The 16687-nt window shown below is 43.0% G+C and overlaps 1 protein-coding gene across 2 annotated transcripts in view; it reads right to left on the bottom strand.

Annotated features, from left to right (window-relative positions):
• Positions 1-16687, bottom strand: part of AFG2A (AFG2 AAA ATPase homolog A) — a 521034-nt gene that overhangs the window by 449352 nt on the left and 54995 nt on the right. For both annotated transcript variants that reach the window (XM_073641378.1, XM_073641387.1), the window contains exons 7-9: positions 16271-16327; positions 15288-15411; positions 14532-14787 (exon numbers count right to left, since the gene is read on the bottom strand). In XM_073641378.1, coding sequence (XP_073497479.1) covers positions 14532-14787; positions 15288-15411; positions 16271-16327 — 437 coding nt within the window. The remainder of the gene's footprint in view (positions 1-14531; positions 14788-15287; positions 15412-16270; positions 16328-16687) is intronic.

The following is a 16687-nucleotide window of genomic DNA, read 5'->3' as shown; positions in this document are numbered from 1 at the left end:
GGTCCTTGTGTTTTAGGATGGACCAGAATCACTGCTCATTTCTGAACTATCACTATCACCCCTACTAAAGCCCACGAAATCCACATCGCCATTTGACATTGCACTTTCTTCACTGTCAGAACCAAAAAGTGCATACGCCTTCTCTGCAATATAAATCTAAGGTGCCATTTTATTATTTTTTAGATTTTTTTAGTAAATGTATATAAACCTATATAATTCCTGAACTAATAGAACACTCAACAGTATTCGTTATATTTTAGTACAAACTACGTTTCTATCAAATTATCTATATAGTATACCATATAATTAACTATACTATATTAACAAACTAACTGACGTGACTAATTAATGACTACTAATAAATTATTAGTAAAACAATTGCCATCAAGCCTAACCCCAACTTTAAGCCTAACCCTAACCTTAAGTTATTGGTTTTTTTACTATGACTGGCACAGCTGTTATCAGCAGCACTTGTCACACGGTTTCTCTTCTGATCTCTCACTGACAGAAGATCAGAAGAGAAACAGAGTTTTGAGTCAAATCACCAGTGAAAGTTTGTTACAACAATAAACTTTCCCAGTAATTGCTCTAATTGTCATGACGCTGGCATCATCATGACCTGAACCGATCAGGTCTCAATGAGGTCAGGGGTCACAGCAAACTATCTACACCGGAATCCCCTCATTATAAGATACGTGGGGGTCCCGATCAGAGCAAAACCGCCGACTGCAGCCAAATGTCACCGTTGCACAAAGCCTTGCAAGCGCCGACGTTTATCTACCGTCGGCGGTCGCGAAGCAGTTAATAGGGTATTCCCACATCATATATTCATGTCAGATCTACAGGATATGCATGAAGGTATAGTAGATGCTATTCCCATTTGTCCAAATAGGGTAGTGTCAAGCTGTACTGTCAGTGGATAGGTGGGCAGATTCCCATACAAATTTCTGGAAATTCTGACTACCTGTCCAGTGTCTGCAGTATTCATCAGGGCCCCATTTTCATGATAGATGCAGTTCCTATTGCTGGGACCCACATTTTCTGCACATTTATGGCTTGAACAGCAGGGGTAGACATATCATTTGTAATACCTGTGCAGCTGCAAAGGGGCCCAAGAGGTAAGGGGACCCATTTCCACCTTCAAAGCTGGTGGAATTGTGCATTAAGATGAGCTATTGAACTGCAAAGGGTCCAGATACCGTTTTTGCACACGGGCTCTCTTCTGTCCGTGTTGAAGAGATACGGTGTTTCTTATCCTGTAAACACTTTGGTGACTGGATTTTTCCAGGACAAAGATGACTAACCTAATCATTTACATGTTAAGCTCGCCTTCCAAGGTCTCTAGCAATACATCCAGCTATACGCCACCAAAGCTGTACATGTATGAAGGAGAGAGCACTCAGATATAAAGTTTGCAGTCGCATACCAGAAAATGTTGTAATTCTCAAAATACACAAAGTTGCAGAACCCTATTAGCTGACAAGTAAAATCTGTAGTGGAAGGACCTTCTGTAACGGAGGTTTTATTTTCAAATCTGGATTTAATATTTACTAGCTGCAATCACTTGAAAATCTGCTCTTTCCTTTAATACTTGTCCATTTGCCCTAGGTTACCATACTGAATGAGGATGTGGTTTTGTGGTTTGCTCATTCTCTTTCCTGGTAGCCTCAGATTTATTTGGATGTCTGTTATGTGTTATACATTTTGTAAGGAGGCATAATTCTTTTCCGAACAATTATGGTTTCCTAAAATGTAATTATCCTTGTGTTAAATATGAATGCAGCTCTTGACAACTAAAGAGAAGTCCGTAGTAACTGGGACATATTTTTGGCTGTTGAAAGTTATGTGGGTGGATGTACACGTTTTTTTAATTCTTTATGGACCTGGAACTCTACTGTTTGTACAGCCATATAGGGGGATTGCCAACAGCCCCCAGCAAGTAAGGTTGTAGACAACAAATTCTTAGAAGTTGAGTACTATGTTTACAGAGAAATAATTGTGTGTATATATATATATATATATATATATATATATATATATATATATATATATATATATATATATATATATATATATATATATATATACACACACATATATACTGCTCAAAAAAATAAAGGGAACACTCAACACATCCTAGATCTGAATGAATGAAATATTCTCATTGAATACTTTGTTCTGTACAGAGTTGAATGTGCTGACAACAAAATCACACAAAAACCATCAATGGAAATCAAATTTATTAACCAATGGAGGCCTGGATTTGGAGTCACCCCCAAATTGAAAGCGGAAAAACACACTACAGGCTGATCCAACTTTGATGTAATGTCCTTAAAACAAGTCAAAATGAGGCTCAGTATTGTGTGTGGCCTCCACGTGCCTGTATGACCTCCCTACAATGCCTGGGCATGCTCCTGATGAGGTTGCGGATGGCCTCCTGTGGGATCTCCTCCCAGACCTGGACTAAAGCATCCGCCATCTCCTGGACAATCTGTGGAGCAACGTGATGTTGGTGGATGGAGCGAGACATGATGTCCCAGATGTGCTCAATCAGATTCAGGTCTGGGGAACGGGTGGGCCAGTCCATAGCTTCAATGCCTTCATCTTGCAGGAACTGCTGACACACTCCAGCCACATGAGGTCTGGCATTGTCCTGCATTAGGAGGAACCCAGGGCCAACCGCACCAGCATATGGTCTCACAAGGAGTCTGAGGATCTCATCTCGGTACCTAATGGCAGTCAGGCTACCTCTGGCGAGCACATGGAGGGCTGTGTGGCCCTCCAAAGAAATGCTCAGTGTGAACCTGCTTTCATCTGTGAAGAGCACAGGGCGCCAGTGGCGACTTTGCCAATCCTGGTGTTCTGTGGCAAATTCCAAGCGTCCTGCACGGTGTTGGGCTGTGAGCACAACCCCCATCTGTGGACGTCGGGCCCTCATACCACCCTCATGGAGCCGGTTTCTAACCGTTTGTGCAGACACATGCACATTTGTGGCCTGCTGGAGGTCATTTTGCAGTGCTCCTCCTGTTCCTCCTTGCACAAAGGCGGAAGTAGTGGTCCAGCTGCTGGGTTTTTGCCCTCCTACGCCCCCCTCCACGTCTCCTGGTGTACTGGCCTGTTTCCTGGTGGCGCCTCCAGCCTCTGGACACTATGCTGACAGACACAGCAAACCTTCTTGCCACAGCTCGCATTGATGTGCCATCCTGGATGAGCTGCACTACCTGAGAAACTTCTGTGGGTTGTAGAGTCCGTCTCATGCTACCACGAGTGTGAAAGCACAACCAACATTCAAAAGTGACCAAAACATCAGCCAGAAAGCATTGGTACTGAGATGTGGTCTGTGGTCCCCACCTGCAGAACCACTCCTTTATTGAGTGTGTCTTGATAATTGCCAATAATTTCCATCTATTGTCTATTCCATTTGCACAACAGCATGTGAAATTGATTGTCAATCAGTGTTGCTTCCTAAGTGGACAGTTTGATTTACTTGGGAGTTATGCTCTGTTTGAGCAGTGTATATACACACACACACACACACACATACACACACAGATATACATACATATACACACACACATATATATATATTATATATACACATACATACAGTTGAAACCAGAAGTTTACATACACTATATAAAAAGACTCATATGCATGTTTTCCTCAATATCTGACATGAAATCAGAATAAACCTTTTCCGTTTTAGGTCAATTAGGATTACCATAATTTTTAATATTTGCCAATTGCCAGAATAATGAAAGAGAGAATGTTTTAAGGCATTTTTATTACTTACTGCAAAGGCAAACCTGAGCGGTATGGTGGCTGGACATTACCATCTTGTTTGTACTTGCATATCTTGTTTGTACAGATGAACGAGGCACCTTCAGCTATCTTGAAATTGTACCCAAGGATGAGCCAGACTTGTGCAAGTCCACAATTCTCTTCCTGATATCTTGGCTGATTTCTTTAGACTTTCCCATGATGCTACACAAAGAAGCAGTGTGTTTCAGGTGTGCATTAAAATACATACACAGGTACATCCACAAAAGCTTCCAAACACATGACATCACATGGGCAGTCCAGAATTGTTTAAAGGCCTAGTAATCTTAGTGTATGTAAACTTTTGACCTTGCAGTAAGTAATAAAAATGCCTTAAAAATTCTCTCTCATTATTCTAGCAGTTGGCAAATATTAAAAATTATGGTAATCCTAATTGACCTAAAACGGGAAAGGTTTATTCTGATTTCATGTCAGATATTGAGAAAAACATGCATGTGCCTTTTTATACAGTGTATGTAAACTTCTGGTTTCAACTGTACATACTGTGACAGAGTCACTGGTGTGATATACGAGGGGAGGTATGTGTCACTCAGGTTGCTAGCCTGTGTGAACGGAAACCTGCAAAATTTCTGCCAGCATGTTCTATGCTGGGGGTTAACTCACTAAAGGGTGTGTTTTTTTGTGAATGGCAAAGAGGGTGGGAAGCCATTCACACTACCTCCCCTCAGGGTGTGGCTGAGCAAGGTTTAAATGCTCAGTCCCTATTTTTTTGCAGTTGTGGAGTTTGGAGAGGCAAGGACTCCAGACTGGAAGGCCACAGCTCAGCGAGGAGCTGAAAGCTGGGACTACAACCTGTGTGGGCGAACCCCACACTGCTATGGACTGTGCTATCATTTATCTTTTGTTATGTTGTTTTGCCAGTAAGGCTGTGTTCATTTTAGCTGGAACTGCAGGGCTTTATGCCACATAATAAAGCCTGCAGAGAAAACACAGTTCCTGAGTCTACTTTCGGAAGCAGCCGAGCAAGGCGTCTTACCACAATACATAGTGGGGAAAATAAGTATTTGATACACTGCCAATTTTGCAAGTTTTCCCACCTACAAAGAATGAAGAGGTCTGCAATTTTTATCATAGGTGCATTTCAACTATGAGAGACAGAATCTAAAAATAAAAACCAGAAAATCACATTGTATGATTTTTAAATAATTAAATTTGCATTTTATTGCATGAAATAAGTATTTGATCACCTACCAAGCAGAGAGATTTCTGGCTCTCACAGACCTGTAAGTTTTTCTTTAATAAGCCCTCCAACTTTGCACTCATTACCTGTATTAACTGGCACCTGTTTGAACTCGTTACCTGTATAAAAGACACCTGTGCACACACTCAATCACACAGGACCATGCTGGACAGACAGGTCTATCCTTATACATACAAAGTAGCACAAATACAACAGAAATGTAATCCAGTTACTGACTGCAGTACATTTCTTGCGGTGGCCAATGAAAAATACACCAAATTCATTAAGAGGCACACACTTAATTACACACTGTATTGTATACATGTGCATGATGCTTGAATATGAAAAGGTAAGATTTCTAAGTAAAGTAGCAGAGTAAGGTTGGCCCCGTGGAATCAATTCCATCCTGTGAGCCCCATTGTGACACTGCACATAGAAATGAGGGATTCAAGCTCTCTTGGTTCTATGCAGCATATGTTCAAAAGCAGGAGCAGCATGAAGAATATTATCTAGCAGTTTTGAGCAGCGTAGCTGTGAAACCAGCACTTGGGTGAAATCAAACGCTTAATAGATAGAAGGAACTCGGTCAGTCTCTGTTTCTCATTCTCTCCCTCACTCTGCCCTTCCCTACTCCTACCCTTCACATTAAAGTTTAGTAGGCAGCTGTAATCTGCCACTTCATTGTTAAGTAAACAGGACATGCTTTAGCAAACAAGTCAAAATAGGATGAAAAAAACGAAGTAACCTTTAAACAGTTCATCTTTCTAAGGCTAAGTGCCCACGATGCAGAAATGCTGCATATTTTTTCCGCTTCTCCCTGGCAGGAAAAATGCATGCGGATTTTACATGCGTTTTCCCGCCAGGTAGAAGCGTTTGTCAAGCGTTTTTGCATGAATTTCTGCATCTGGGTTATCAAGCGCTTTTCCAAGCGATTTTAGCATCACTTGGAAAGTGCTTGACAACTTGGTCACACTATATAAATCCATGCAACCGGCATATATAGTGTGACCAAGTAATAGTTAAAAAAAAAAAAAAAGAATAAGAATGGTAAAAAATAAAAAATAAAGATTATACTTACCTTCTGATGGCCCCCGGTCTCCTCAGCGATGCGTCCGGTCTGTTGTATGGGTCGCGTGATCTGTCACATGACTAAATGACGTCATGGAAGGTCCTTTCACACAACCGCGACCCATACAACAGACCGGACGGATCGCTGAGGAGACCGGGGGCCATCAGAAGGTAAGTATAATATTTATTTTTTATTTTAAATTTTTTTTTTTTTTTTTTAACAGGTTCTATGGTACCTGGGTCTAGAGGAGAGTCTCCTCTCCTCCAGACCCGGGAACCATCCGCACATTGAAGCGTATGATATTCGTATGGGCACATGTGTTCACACGGATAATATGCGGTTCAATGCAAGTCAATGGCGGCAATTACGCTGCGTGTCCGCAAAATTAATGGACATGCTGTGGATTTTTCCGCAATGATAATCCACAGCGGAAATTTCCGCAGCATGTTCAGAGCACATGCGGATTATCATTGGGGACCATGGGGCACGTATTACCAAGCGTTTTTTTAAGCATTTCTGCTGTGGAAATTCCGCGTCAAAAACGCTTGAAAAACGCATTGTGGCACGCAGTCTAATACTTGTACAATAAGAAGGCCTTGCATTACGAGGTTTATAACAAATGTACTTCCTCCCGCACGAGGGCGCCACAAGAACAGAATGCCAACAGATATACATTGTAACGCCACTTATTACCCACTCCCTGTCTGAGCTATGTACAGCACTTCTGAGAGTTTTTTGCTGCAGCTGATCCTTTCCCCGTTGCAGCAATTTCACATAGGTTTTGTAATAAAAATAACATTGTAAAGCTATTCTATTCCTCAAAACTAAAAAAGCAATATAATAAAGAATAAATGCAGGACAACCCCTTTTATTAAAAAAATACATAATTATATAAATATATATTTTTAATAGCATGCAGTCTTCCCCTGGACAAAAAAAAACGTTTATTCTATTTACAAACTGAGCCAAAAGTTCTTTCTGATTTCCATTAACCGGAAAGAATGTGACTATTTCATTGTGTTTAGTTCATTGTAAAAGACAATAATAAATTAAACTGAAAATGCCGTCCAATCGCACTGGAAACATTAGTTTTTATGGCACACTCATGGCATACTTTTAACAATGTATCAAGTATCCCTTCACTTAATTATTCGGTTAATAAGGTTTTCAGCTTTTAAAACGATATTTGAAGAAAATAAGACACTGGTTGGTTTTAATAATCTAACTCTTCACAATACCAGATGACTCTCTTTTAACCAGTGGACTGTAATCTATAGGTAGAGATGAGAGAACTCGAACTTAAAAGTTTGGAGTTCGTACTGGACAGTTAAGTGTCCAGAGCTAATTGCCAAACACTGACTTTTACCAGAAGTCCAGAGGGCGCGAGAGGGCGCGACAGAGAGAGAGGGGGCGACAGAGAGAGGGGGCGACAGAGAGCGGGGGCGAGCAAGAGAGAGAGCGGGGGGCGAGCAAGAGAGAGAGCGGGGGGCGAGCAAGAGAGAGAGCGGGGGGCGAGCAAGAGAGAGAGCGGGGGGCGAGCAAGAGAGAGAGCGGGGGGCGAGCAAGAGAGAGAGCGGGGGGCGAGCAAGAGAGAGAGCGGGGGGCGAGCAAGAGAGAGAGCGGGGGGCGAGCAAGAGAGAGAGCGGGGGGCGAGCAAGAGAGAGAGCGGGGGAGAGCAAGAGAGAGAGCGGGGGAGAGCAAGAGAGAGAGCGGGGGAGAGCAAGAGAGAGAGCGGGGGAGAGCAAGAGAGAGAGCGGGGGAGAGCAAGAGAGAGAGCGGGGGAGAGCAAGAGAGAGAGCGGGGGAGAGCAAGAGAGAGAGCGGGGGAGAGCAAGAGAGAGAGCGGGGGAGAGCAAGAGAGAGAGCGGGGGAGAGCAAGAGAGAGAGCGGGGGAGAGCAAGAGAGAGAGAGCGGGGGAGAGCAAGAGAGAGAGAGCGGGGGAGAGCAAGAGAGAGAGAGCGGGGGAGAGCAAGAGAGAGAGAGCGGGGGAGAGCAAGAGAGAGAGAGCGGGGGAGAGCAAGAGAGAGAGAGCGGGGGAGAGCAAGAGAGAGAGAGCGGGGGAGAGCAAGAGAGAGAGAGCGGGGGAGAGCAAGAGAGAGAGAGCGGGGGAGAGCAAGAGAGAGAGAGCGGGGGAGAGCAAGAGAGAGAGCGGGGGAGAGCAAGAGAGAGAGAGCGGGGGAGAGCAAGAGAGAGAGCTGGAGAATTTTCCAGATCCAAAGTTCGGGTCTCCATTGCTTTCAATGGAGTTCAGGTTCTGCTTCATGCTCAGGTACAGTTCTGAACCCGAACTTCCACGGGTGCGCTCATCCCCATCTATAGTTAAGTAATATGTAATCTAACATGTCTTCAAACTGACACTAAGGGTATGTGCAAATGTACAATATTTGCAGCGGAAAAAAGTGCTTAAATTACTAATCTGTTGGCAAGAAAAACGCTGTGTAAAATACATGTGTTTTTGCCATGTTTTTTACTTGCGTTTTTGATGCGATTTTTACTTTTCCCCATGCACTGGAATGTGTGAAAAATGCTAAGAAAATGCTGAAAGAATTGACAGGCTGCAGATATGAAGCCACTTCAGATCAGAAAGGGAAAAATAAGCAACATGTGCATGAGACTTCAGGAGTTTCATACACTTTGCTTGTACTAGGAAATGCTTCAGTTTTTGTGACAAAACTGTAAGGAAATTAACGGCACAAAAATGCAGCAAATACTTAACGTGTGCACGTACTCTAACAAAGGGCTATAAACGTCATCGAGAGGATACGGATACGGATGCACTGACGCTGCCGCGGTTATTGGGGAACTGTAGTGAACACTATGGCGGTGCTGTGCTTATAAAGTGCCAAAGTCGTGTGAGGAGAAGCTAAATTCATATTTCATGCTTATGTCTTTGGAATAAACTGTACAATAAGCATGTATGGATGTAATGCTCAACGTACATACACTCTAGTTGGAGAAAAGTAAAAGAATACATCTCTTAGTCACCAAATTCAGGTTTTTCATTCTCATTGCCCCGTTTTAATAAATCCAGCACTCAGCCATGTTGTCTGCCTTTACTACCATTTGTAAAACAATAGGTCATTTCTAAGAGCTCACTGAATGTGAGCATGGTACTGTGATAGGATGCCACCTTTGTAACATGATCAACTGTGAGTGGTATTATTGAAAAGAGCAAGGAACCACAGCAAGAAAATGTCAGACCATGTAAAGTTACAGATTGGGGTCACCGAGTGCTGAGGTGCATAGTGCATAAAAGTTACCAATGCTTTGCTGATAACTGCAAAGTTCCAAACCTCCACTGGTATTAACATCAGCATAAACCCTGTGCAGAAGAAGCTTGATGGCATTGGTTGCCAGAGTCGTGCAGATGCATGCAAGCCTTGCATTGTAACACTGCTGGGTGTGGACCCACTGTGCCACAGGCCAGGCTTATCTTGGAGCGGCATAGCTAAGCGAGTACCGGATATTTGCTAGAGCCTCTGATGGTGAGGATAGGTTTTGCCGCAGGTAGTCACCAGGTAGCACTCCAAGGCAGTCCCTGGGTTTGCAGTAGCTGACCGGAAGGTCAGAGGCACGGGTACAAGGTAGAGAGGGATGAGACAGAGGTGTAGTCAGACAGTCCGAGGTCGGGGCAGCCAGCACATGATCAGTAAAAGTAGTTGAGGTCAGAAACAGAGGTCAGGGAAGATTGGTAAACAGGCCGGGTTGTTAATGGGAAGCAGAATACAGAAGAATGCATACACATGTGCTACCAGAGCAGGAACCAACGTTCGGGCGAGGAGTAGTAGGCGCAGATGCCGAATAAAGGCCCTGCTAGCACGGGATATTCCGGGGAACCTAATCTCTGCAGGATCCAGCAGGGTTAAATTCCTGCTGAGACTGGCCATACCAACCTAAGGTTAAATAAATGCCACCAGCAGATTCAGCAGACGACAGCCGTTTCGCGTACTGACTGTGCTTCTACAGGTCCCGCAGAAGCACAGTCAGTGTGCGAAACGGCCGTCGTCCACTCCACACCAGCCACTGTCCACTCTCTGTATGTCGAATCCGGATTAAAGGATTTTACGCCGGTATCCACTGGTGAGTGCTGTTTTCGTTCTTCTTGGATTTTGCACAGTTTTTTACTTCACACAGCACCACCTCAAGTGTTTTGCAAGGGGCTAAATACTCCGATGCATGGGACTATTGACTGAAATAGGTGTGTTAAGAGATTGGTGCCTGTTAGCTTCTCTTTGATTTACATAGCAACATCACTTCTAAGAATCACACCTTTTGGATACTTTTCTCCATGGGTGTTGTGCCAACAACCTACCATTTCATAACTACAGTATAACAGAGAAAGTCACGTGTATAGACATCCACCTTTTCAACATATATTCCTTTTTGGAGTGCCAAACAGGGGTCATTGGATACAATCCTCCTGGTAAATGCGAGACCCAGAGATATCTACAGAGTGCAATGTTTGCACTTACGGACCCCTGCTTCTGAACTGTTTTCCTATCCTCTCTGACATGACAACTACATGTGGGGAATCACACACACACAGTCTTGCTGCCCAGACCATGCGACTGCTATGAAGACCGTTTGCTGGGGGGGGGGACCCAGTGCTGAGCAGCACCTCTTCCCAGCCCTGTAACACTGGCCATTTCAATTCAACAGGATCTGTGTTCTCAGGGCACAGACAAAGTTGAATATAATGATGGAACAGGGAGAAATTGGCTCTCGATGCCATCATTCACCCTGTGAGACTGACTTCTCACTCTTGCAGCAGGCGTGATGACTTCACTATATCTCACCTGCTGTAAATGGCGTGAAGAATGGAGAAGCTTGTTGGGACTAACAAGGTAAGCTTTTTTTTTATTATTGGCAGAGCCCTATGCGGATGTCAGACAGTATGGGGGGCTGTGAAGGGCCATCATACTGTATGGGGGTTGAGAAGAGTCATCATACTGCATGGGTCATTATGGGAGGGCCATCATACTGTGTGTGGGACATCATACTGTGTGGGAGACATCATACTGTGTGTGGGACTGTGGAGGCCATCATAATGTGTCGAGGGGAGCTTTGGAAGGCATCATACTTTATGTGGGGGGCTGTGGGAGCCATCATACATTATGGTGGTGTCACCGCGGTGACCTTCAGGCCTCCCCATGCGGTTTCTTCTCATATCTGGCCGTCCTGCTGATTCTGCTTCAAGCACCACCTGCATGTGGCTAACATCTAGACTCAAGGGCGCATGGCCAGTCTCTGCAGGAGTTTACCCCTGCTGTGTCCTGCAGAGATTAGGTTTCCCAGCCTATCCCGTGCCAGCAGGGCCTATAATTGACAGCTACTCCCATCACTCCTGGCCCGAAAGTTGATTAATGATTATGCTTTCCTCAGTATTCCGCTTCCCTGTCCTGCCTGATCTCGGTTATGCTCACTGATCCTGTGATGCCTTTCCAAACTTCGGACTGCCTGACTACACCTCTATTTTGCGTCTCTATACCTCATACAGTGCCTCTGACCTTCCGGTCAGCTGATGCAGACCCGGGGACGGCCTTGGAGTGGTACCTGGTGACTACTGGCAGCCAAGCTTATCCTCATCATGAGAGGTTCTAGCGAATACCCGATAGTCACTTAGTTACGCCCCTCCCAGGTAAGCCCAGCCCGTGGTACAGTGAGTCCACACCCAGCAGTGTTATAGATGGCTGTGAGGGTCTATCATACTGTGTGTGGTTTTGTGGGGTCCATCGTACTGTGTGTGGGGTCCATAATACTGTATGAGTGGGCTTCATCATACTGTTTAGGGGGCTGTGGGAACATTATACTATGGGAAGGGAGTGCTGTGGGGTATCATACTGTATGTAGAGGGCATCATGCTGTATAGGGGCTATGAAAGAGGTACTGCAGTGGGCAAAAACACTAATCAGCTTCATCTCTAGATCAGTGCTCAGATTATGTGCCTATTAAACCATATTTGAAGCTGTTTAACAAAAGGCACGTATCCCACATAACGTGGAAAGTTGTGCAACACTTTTAATAAACTTTGTGTTTCATTTTCTCACTTCTACTAAAGATCTGCTTCCCACCGTTGAGTGAAAACATTTTTGTACATTATTAGAGGCTTGTGAAGCAGATAAATTGGCATCCAGGTGAACACTTCCTTATAACAAAAGGCAGGCATACCACAATGACTTGATATGCCAGAATATTTTAATGTTCTCATTTCTTGAGGACGCATTTGTATCTCCACAAGGATACATAGACAAGGAAAGAAAAACTTTGTTTAGCAATTCATTTTCCTGTTGCAGTCACCCCCCTCCTTCCTTAAAATGATAATAAACCTTCAGATAATTCAGTCCTGTCTGGATTCAATTAAACTTTCACTGTCTAGTCTTACTCTTTAAACAATGCCTTCAAACCCTTCTGGCCCCCATGATGCTATCACATCAGAGGCCCAGTGTTTTAGAACAGCACGCCAAAATGGTGTGCAGATCGTGCGGATATTGAAGATTAATTTTAAGCATTACAAACTAAATACTTCCTTCCACTCTAAACAAATCACATGAATCCCCTTCTTGAAGAAATCAGCCTGTATTTACATTCACCCTGATGCAGCTGCGCAGGTTGCCTTAGAAGGCCACGGTCGCAATAAATCCCTATATTAGGAAACCTAGATTGCCAACCAGTGATCTCCGCAGCTTGTTCTCGGCTCGATTATTAACATATCCTAGCGGTTTAGAAAAAAACAAGGCTTATCTCTTTCTCAAGACATTAGAATTCATGCACGCTTCAGGAGATTAATATCCTGCTTAGGGGCAGAGGGCCGATGAATCAGTTCTGGAAATTAATACAGCATTGTGGAGAAGCAGATGTGTGTCCTGCAAGCTGAACTCTGCTGTATATGTCTCCAATATACCAACTAGAAGGACAAGAATCCACGTGAAGGGTGTTACTACATACAATCTGCTCTCAGTCATGTAACTCAATTAAACGGGGCTGACATTCTGAACAGTTATAAAAGATATAAGAAGTTGATCTCTTTTTATTCAGGAGAAAGGCATAGTCTATTCCTCCGAGTAAAATCCAATTACTGTATTTATTCTAGTTTCATTAAATCCCAATATACCCATACAAATTTCATCTCTCTTTATTCTCCACTACATAATAAATAATCAGAAGAGAATTTAAAGTTTAAGGGAACACTCTGATTGTTAAAGAAAGAAGGAGAAAATGTCATAAACCAAACTAAAATAAAATCGTAAAAGAAACAAACAAAGAAAACCTAGTACCAATCTCTTCAATTCCCCGCTGATCCAGCAGAGTCTCCTGTGTGTGGCCACCCACCAAATTTAAGTAGGCTATACACCTTAGATAAATGTCTTAAATACTTCTCTCTACTGACACCCCCATACACTTGAACGCTCAATTGGCCGATCCCTTCAAAATCCCTGGGCTTCAACGACTTTCTTCAAATGTGTATGAGAGACTTTAGTTTACAAGCTGCAAGTAATGACAAGCGGCTTTGGGCGCACACAGTGAACCTGGGAACTATACACAGCTTCACAGCACATGTGCGGGGAGCCGATCGTCACAGCGCATGCGCGGCTTTCAGATCGACAAGCGCGGATGGCCAGTATACACACTGCGCAAGAGCGGAGTACTGGTGATGTCAGCACAAGCCAGGTACCAGAATTCAAATGGAGTGAGTGGCACCAACCCAGACTAAATGCAATGAATCTCACCGATATGACTGAATGAGCAGGTATGATATAAATAAAGTGCTTTATGCACATGATTATAGTGCCGATTTTAATGAAAAAAGCGTGTTAGTGATGCACATTGCATCATTAATAACACAATGGGGGCAGTTTGCATAGTAGACAGGATATGACAGGTTCCCATTAAATGTTCTCTTGAACAGAAGCTTTTCTGCAGTACCCAGCAGTGTCCGCTACACATTGAATGGAGATGTGCGCTGCTGTTCCATTCAATAGGTTTACATCTGGTATTTACAACTGACCAGTGAAGGTGCCAAGTATCAGACTCCCAACGATCTTATATAGATGACCGATCCTATGGATAGGTTATCAATATCGTTTGACCGGACAACCCCTTTAAAAGGATGCCCATACAATACAATGGCAACTGTTTATAAGCTTTTTCATGACAAAGTTATTAATGTATCCATTTAAAAGATCTTACATATGCCAGTCGCTTTAACAATATACATATTTTGCAGACGCATTCAAGAAACAGTGAACATAACCTAACTTACCCAACATATTTTTTTAATGAGTTATAATGGTATTGAGCCAAGAAATGCTGCAAAGGTCGTCACATTAAATTTTTGTTGCAATTACAAAAATTGTAAATGAGATATTTGAATGTATAAATACAATGAGGGTGATAACCCTTGTCAAGACGATTTATAGACTACAACATGCATAACATCACTCACCTGCTTCCTTGCACACAGCCGCTAAATCTGCCCCCACATAGCCATGGGCACTATTGGCCAAGTCTGATAGTTCCTCATCTTTCAGCTGATGTGGGACTTTGATGAGTATCCGTTGAAGGATGTCCAGGCGCCCCTGAGCATTGGCGACACCAATTTCTATTTCTTTGTCAAATCGCCCAGGGCGACGTAACGCTGGGTCCAATGAATGAGGGCGATTGGTTGCACCCAGGACCAGTAGCTGGCCTTGACTTTCTTCCTACCGTGGTGTGGCAATATAAAATATACATAAGTTCTTTCAGGTTATCATACATTATGATTAGTACAGCGCCATATTATTTATCACTATAGTGCCATTTATTTCATGGTGCTTTACATACATATGCATTATACAAATGTGGTACACGGGAATAAAAAAATAGTAAAGAAAAGACGTTCAAAATATAAAGCAGAATTATAGCAGTACGATGGTCAAATGCAAAGATATATTATATAATACAAATACAGTAATCTCTAGGTGTTTGATATTCTATATTAATACTTCAGCTGTGGTGCACCTAGGGCTACCTCTTTTTACACCAAAAAATACCAGCAGGGTTTATAAGGGCAAAAAGTGGGTATAGTTTAAGGGTGGGACTTTAACTCTATTGTAATCGTAAATGGCAGCTACTCAGCACACCCCTCGCAAACTGCCCTGCTGGTGATCAATTATATGATTTGGCTTTCTGACCAAACAAAGTAAAAATATACAGGTCTTACCGAGCCAATCCCATCCATAAGTGTGAGCAACGATGCTACCACCCTTTTCTCCACTTCATTTTGCGCCCCTTCTCTTTTAGGACAAAGCGCATCGAGTTCATCAATGAATATAATGGAAGGCAGACTACAAAAGAATACAATGGTGAGGACTGACAATAACAATATTATATTTACCAATGGACTTGGTCTATGTACTTTGTCAGCTACACAGAAAAAAAGCGTGCCAGCATCCATAAGTCTTTAAAGGGAGCTGTGTATAACCCTGCCAATACCACTGATAAAGCTGCTGAAGAGCTACCTATCAGTGGTGGGGGCATGGATACTCCGAGGACGACTCTGTGACACTAGACATAGTCCCCTAGTGATAATCCCCTGCTAATAAAACATGGACTTTAATAAAACAGCAAAACACAGGCTAGTAAGTGACACATCACTGGAATAAGGGTCTCTGTCCCTACATCATGCTGCTCTCATATTACATAGAAAAAAAAAACCGCTGATCCCCTTTGATATTTTGGTTTACTCATAGTGGTTCGAGTAAGTCTTTATACATGCAATGTTCAGGTTATTGTATTTTATTTTATAAAATAGAAAAACCTTTAATCTTCAATGAAATTGTCCAGCTTCATGCCTTCTGTTTGAAGATACGACCCGAACATCTTTTACAACCAGGAGAACCAGCCAAGTGTTTCCAGCAGGATAATGGGTTGGCAGTTGACTTATAGGTTATAGGTGCAGATACATACAAAAGAGGGTCTTCCCTCATTGGGACCCCTTCTCCACAACCTTTATCCTTTTCTATCCCCACTGACAATATTCATAATTTAGTGATACTTGTCTTTCTCTGCTGGTCTTTTGCACAGTAACACAAAGTATGTGGAAATTTTTTTTTTACATATGTTAGGTGCTTTAAAAAAATTGAAATTCTAAAAGAAAAAAAAAAAAAAAAAAAAAGAGAAAAAAACATCCATAGATTTATTTACCGTTGTGATGCTTCAGCAAATATCTGACGCAGCCTGGCCTCTGACTCTCCGTAAAATCTGCAATAGAAAATGAATAAATCTACATACAATGGAATGCTCCTAATTACCGAATGCTTAGTTATTTGTCAGTTTATATCATGGTCTACGCATGACTATTTTGAAGGCCTATATGAGTAATGGGAATGTACTTTGAAAGTTCACAGTGGATAGACAAAAATGTCCTCTGCTGCTTTTACCAATGGCTAGCTTACAATGCTGGGGTCTAACTACCAGCCTAATTAGGATAACCCTGCTTATTAGAAGGGTCACTTGACAATAGCTGATGACAAACAGTCCCACTGTCAGGACCCCAGGGATCAGCCTTGGTCTCTGGGAACACCAGGCAGCAAGTGTGTAATATCCCTGCAGCACCACCAC

Source organism: Phyllobates terribilis, unplaced genomic scaffold, assembly GCF_046119375.1.
Source record: "Phyllobates terribilis strain yellow unplaced genomic scaffold, ASM4611937v1 Scaffold_1__5_contigs__length_1240528914, whole genome shotgun sequence".
Classification (NCBI taxonomy): domain Eukaryota; kingdom Metazoa; phylum Chordata; class Amphibia; order Anura; family Dendrobatidae; genus Phyllobates; species Phyllobates terribilis.
The sequence above is the reverse complement of the archived record's forward strand: the minus strand, read 5'-3'. Positions and strand labels throughout refer to the sequence as shown.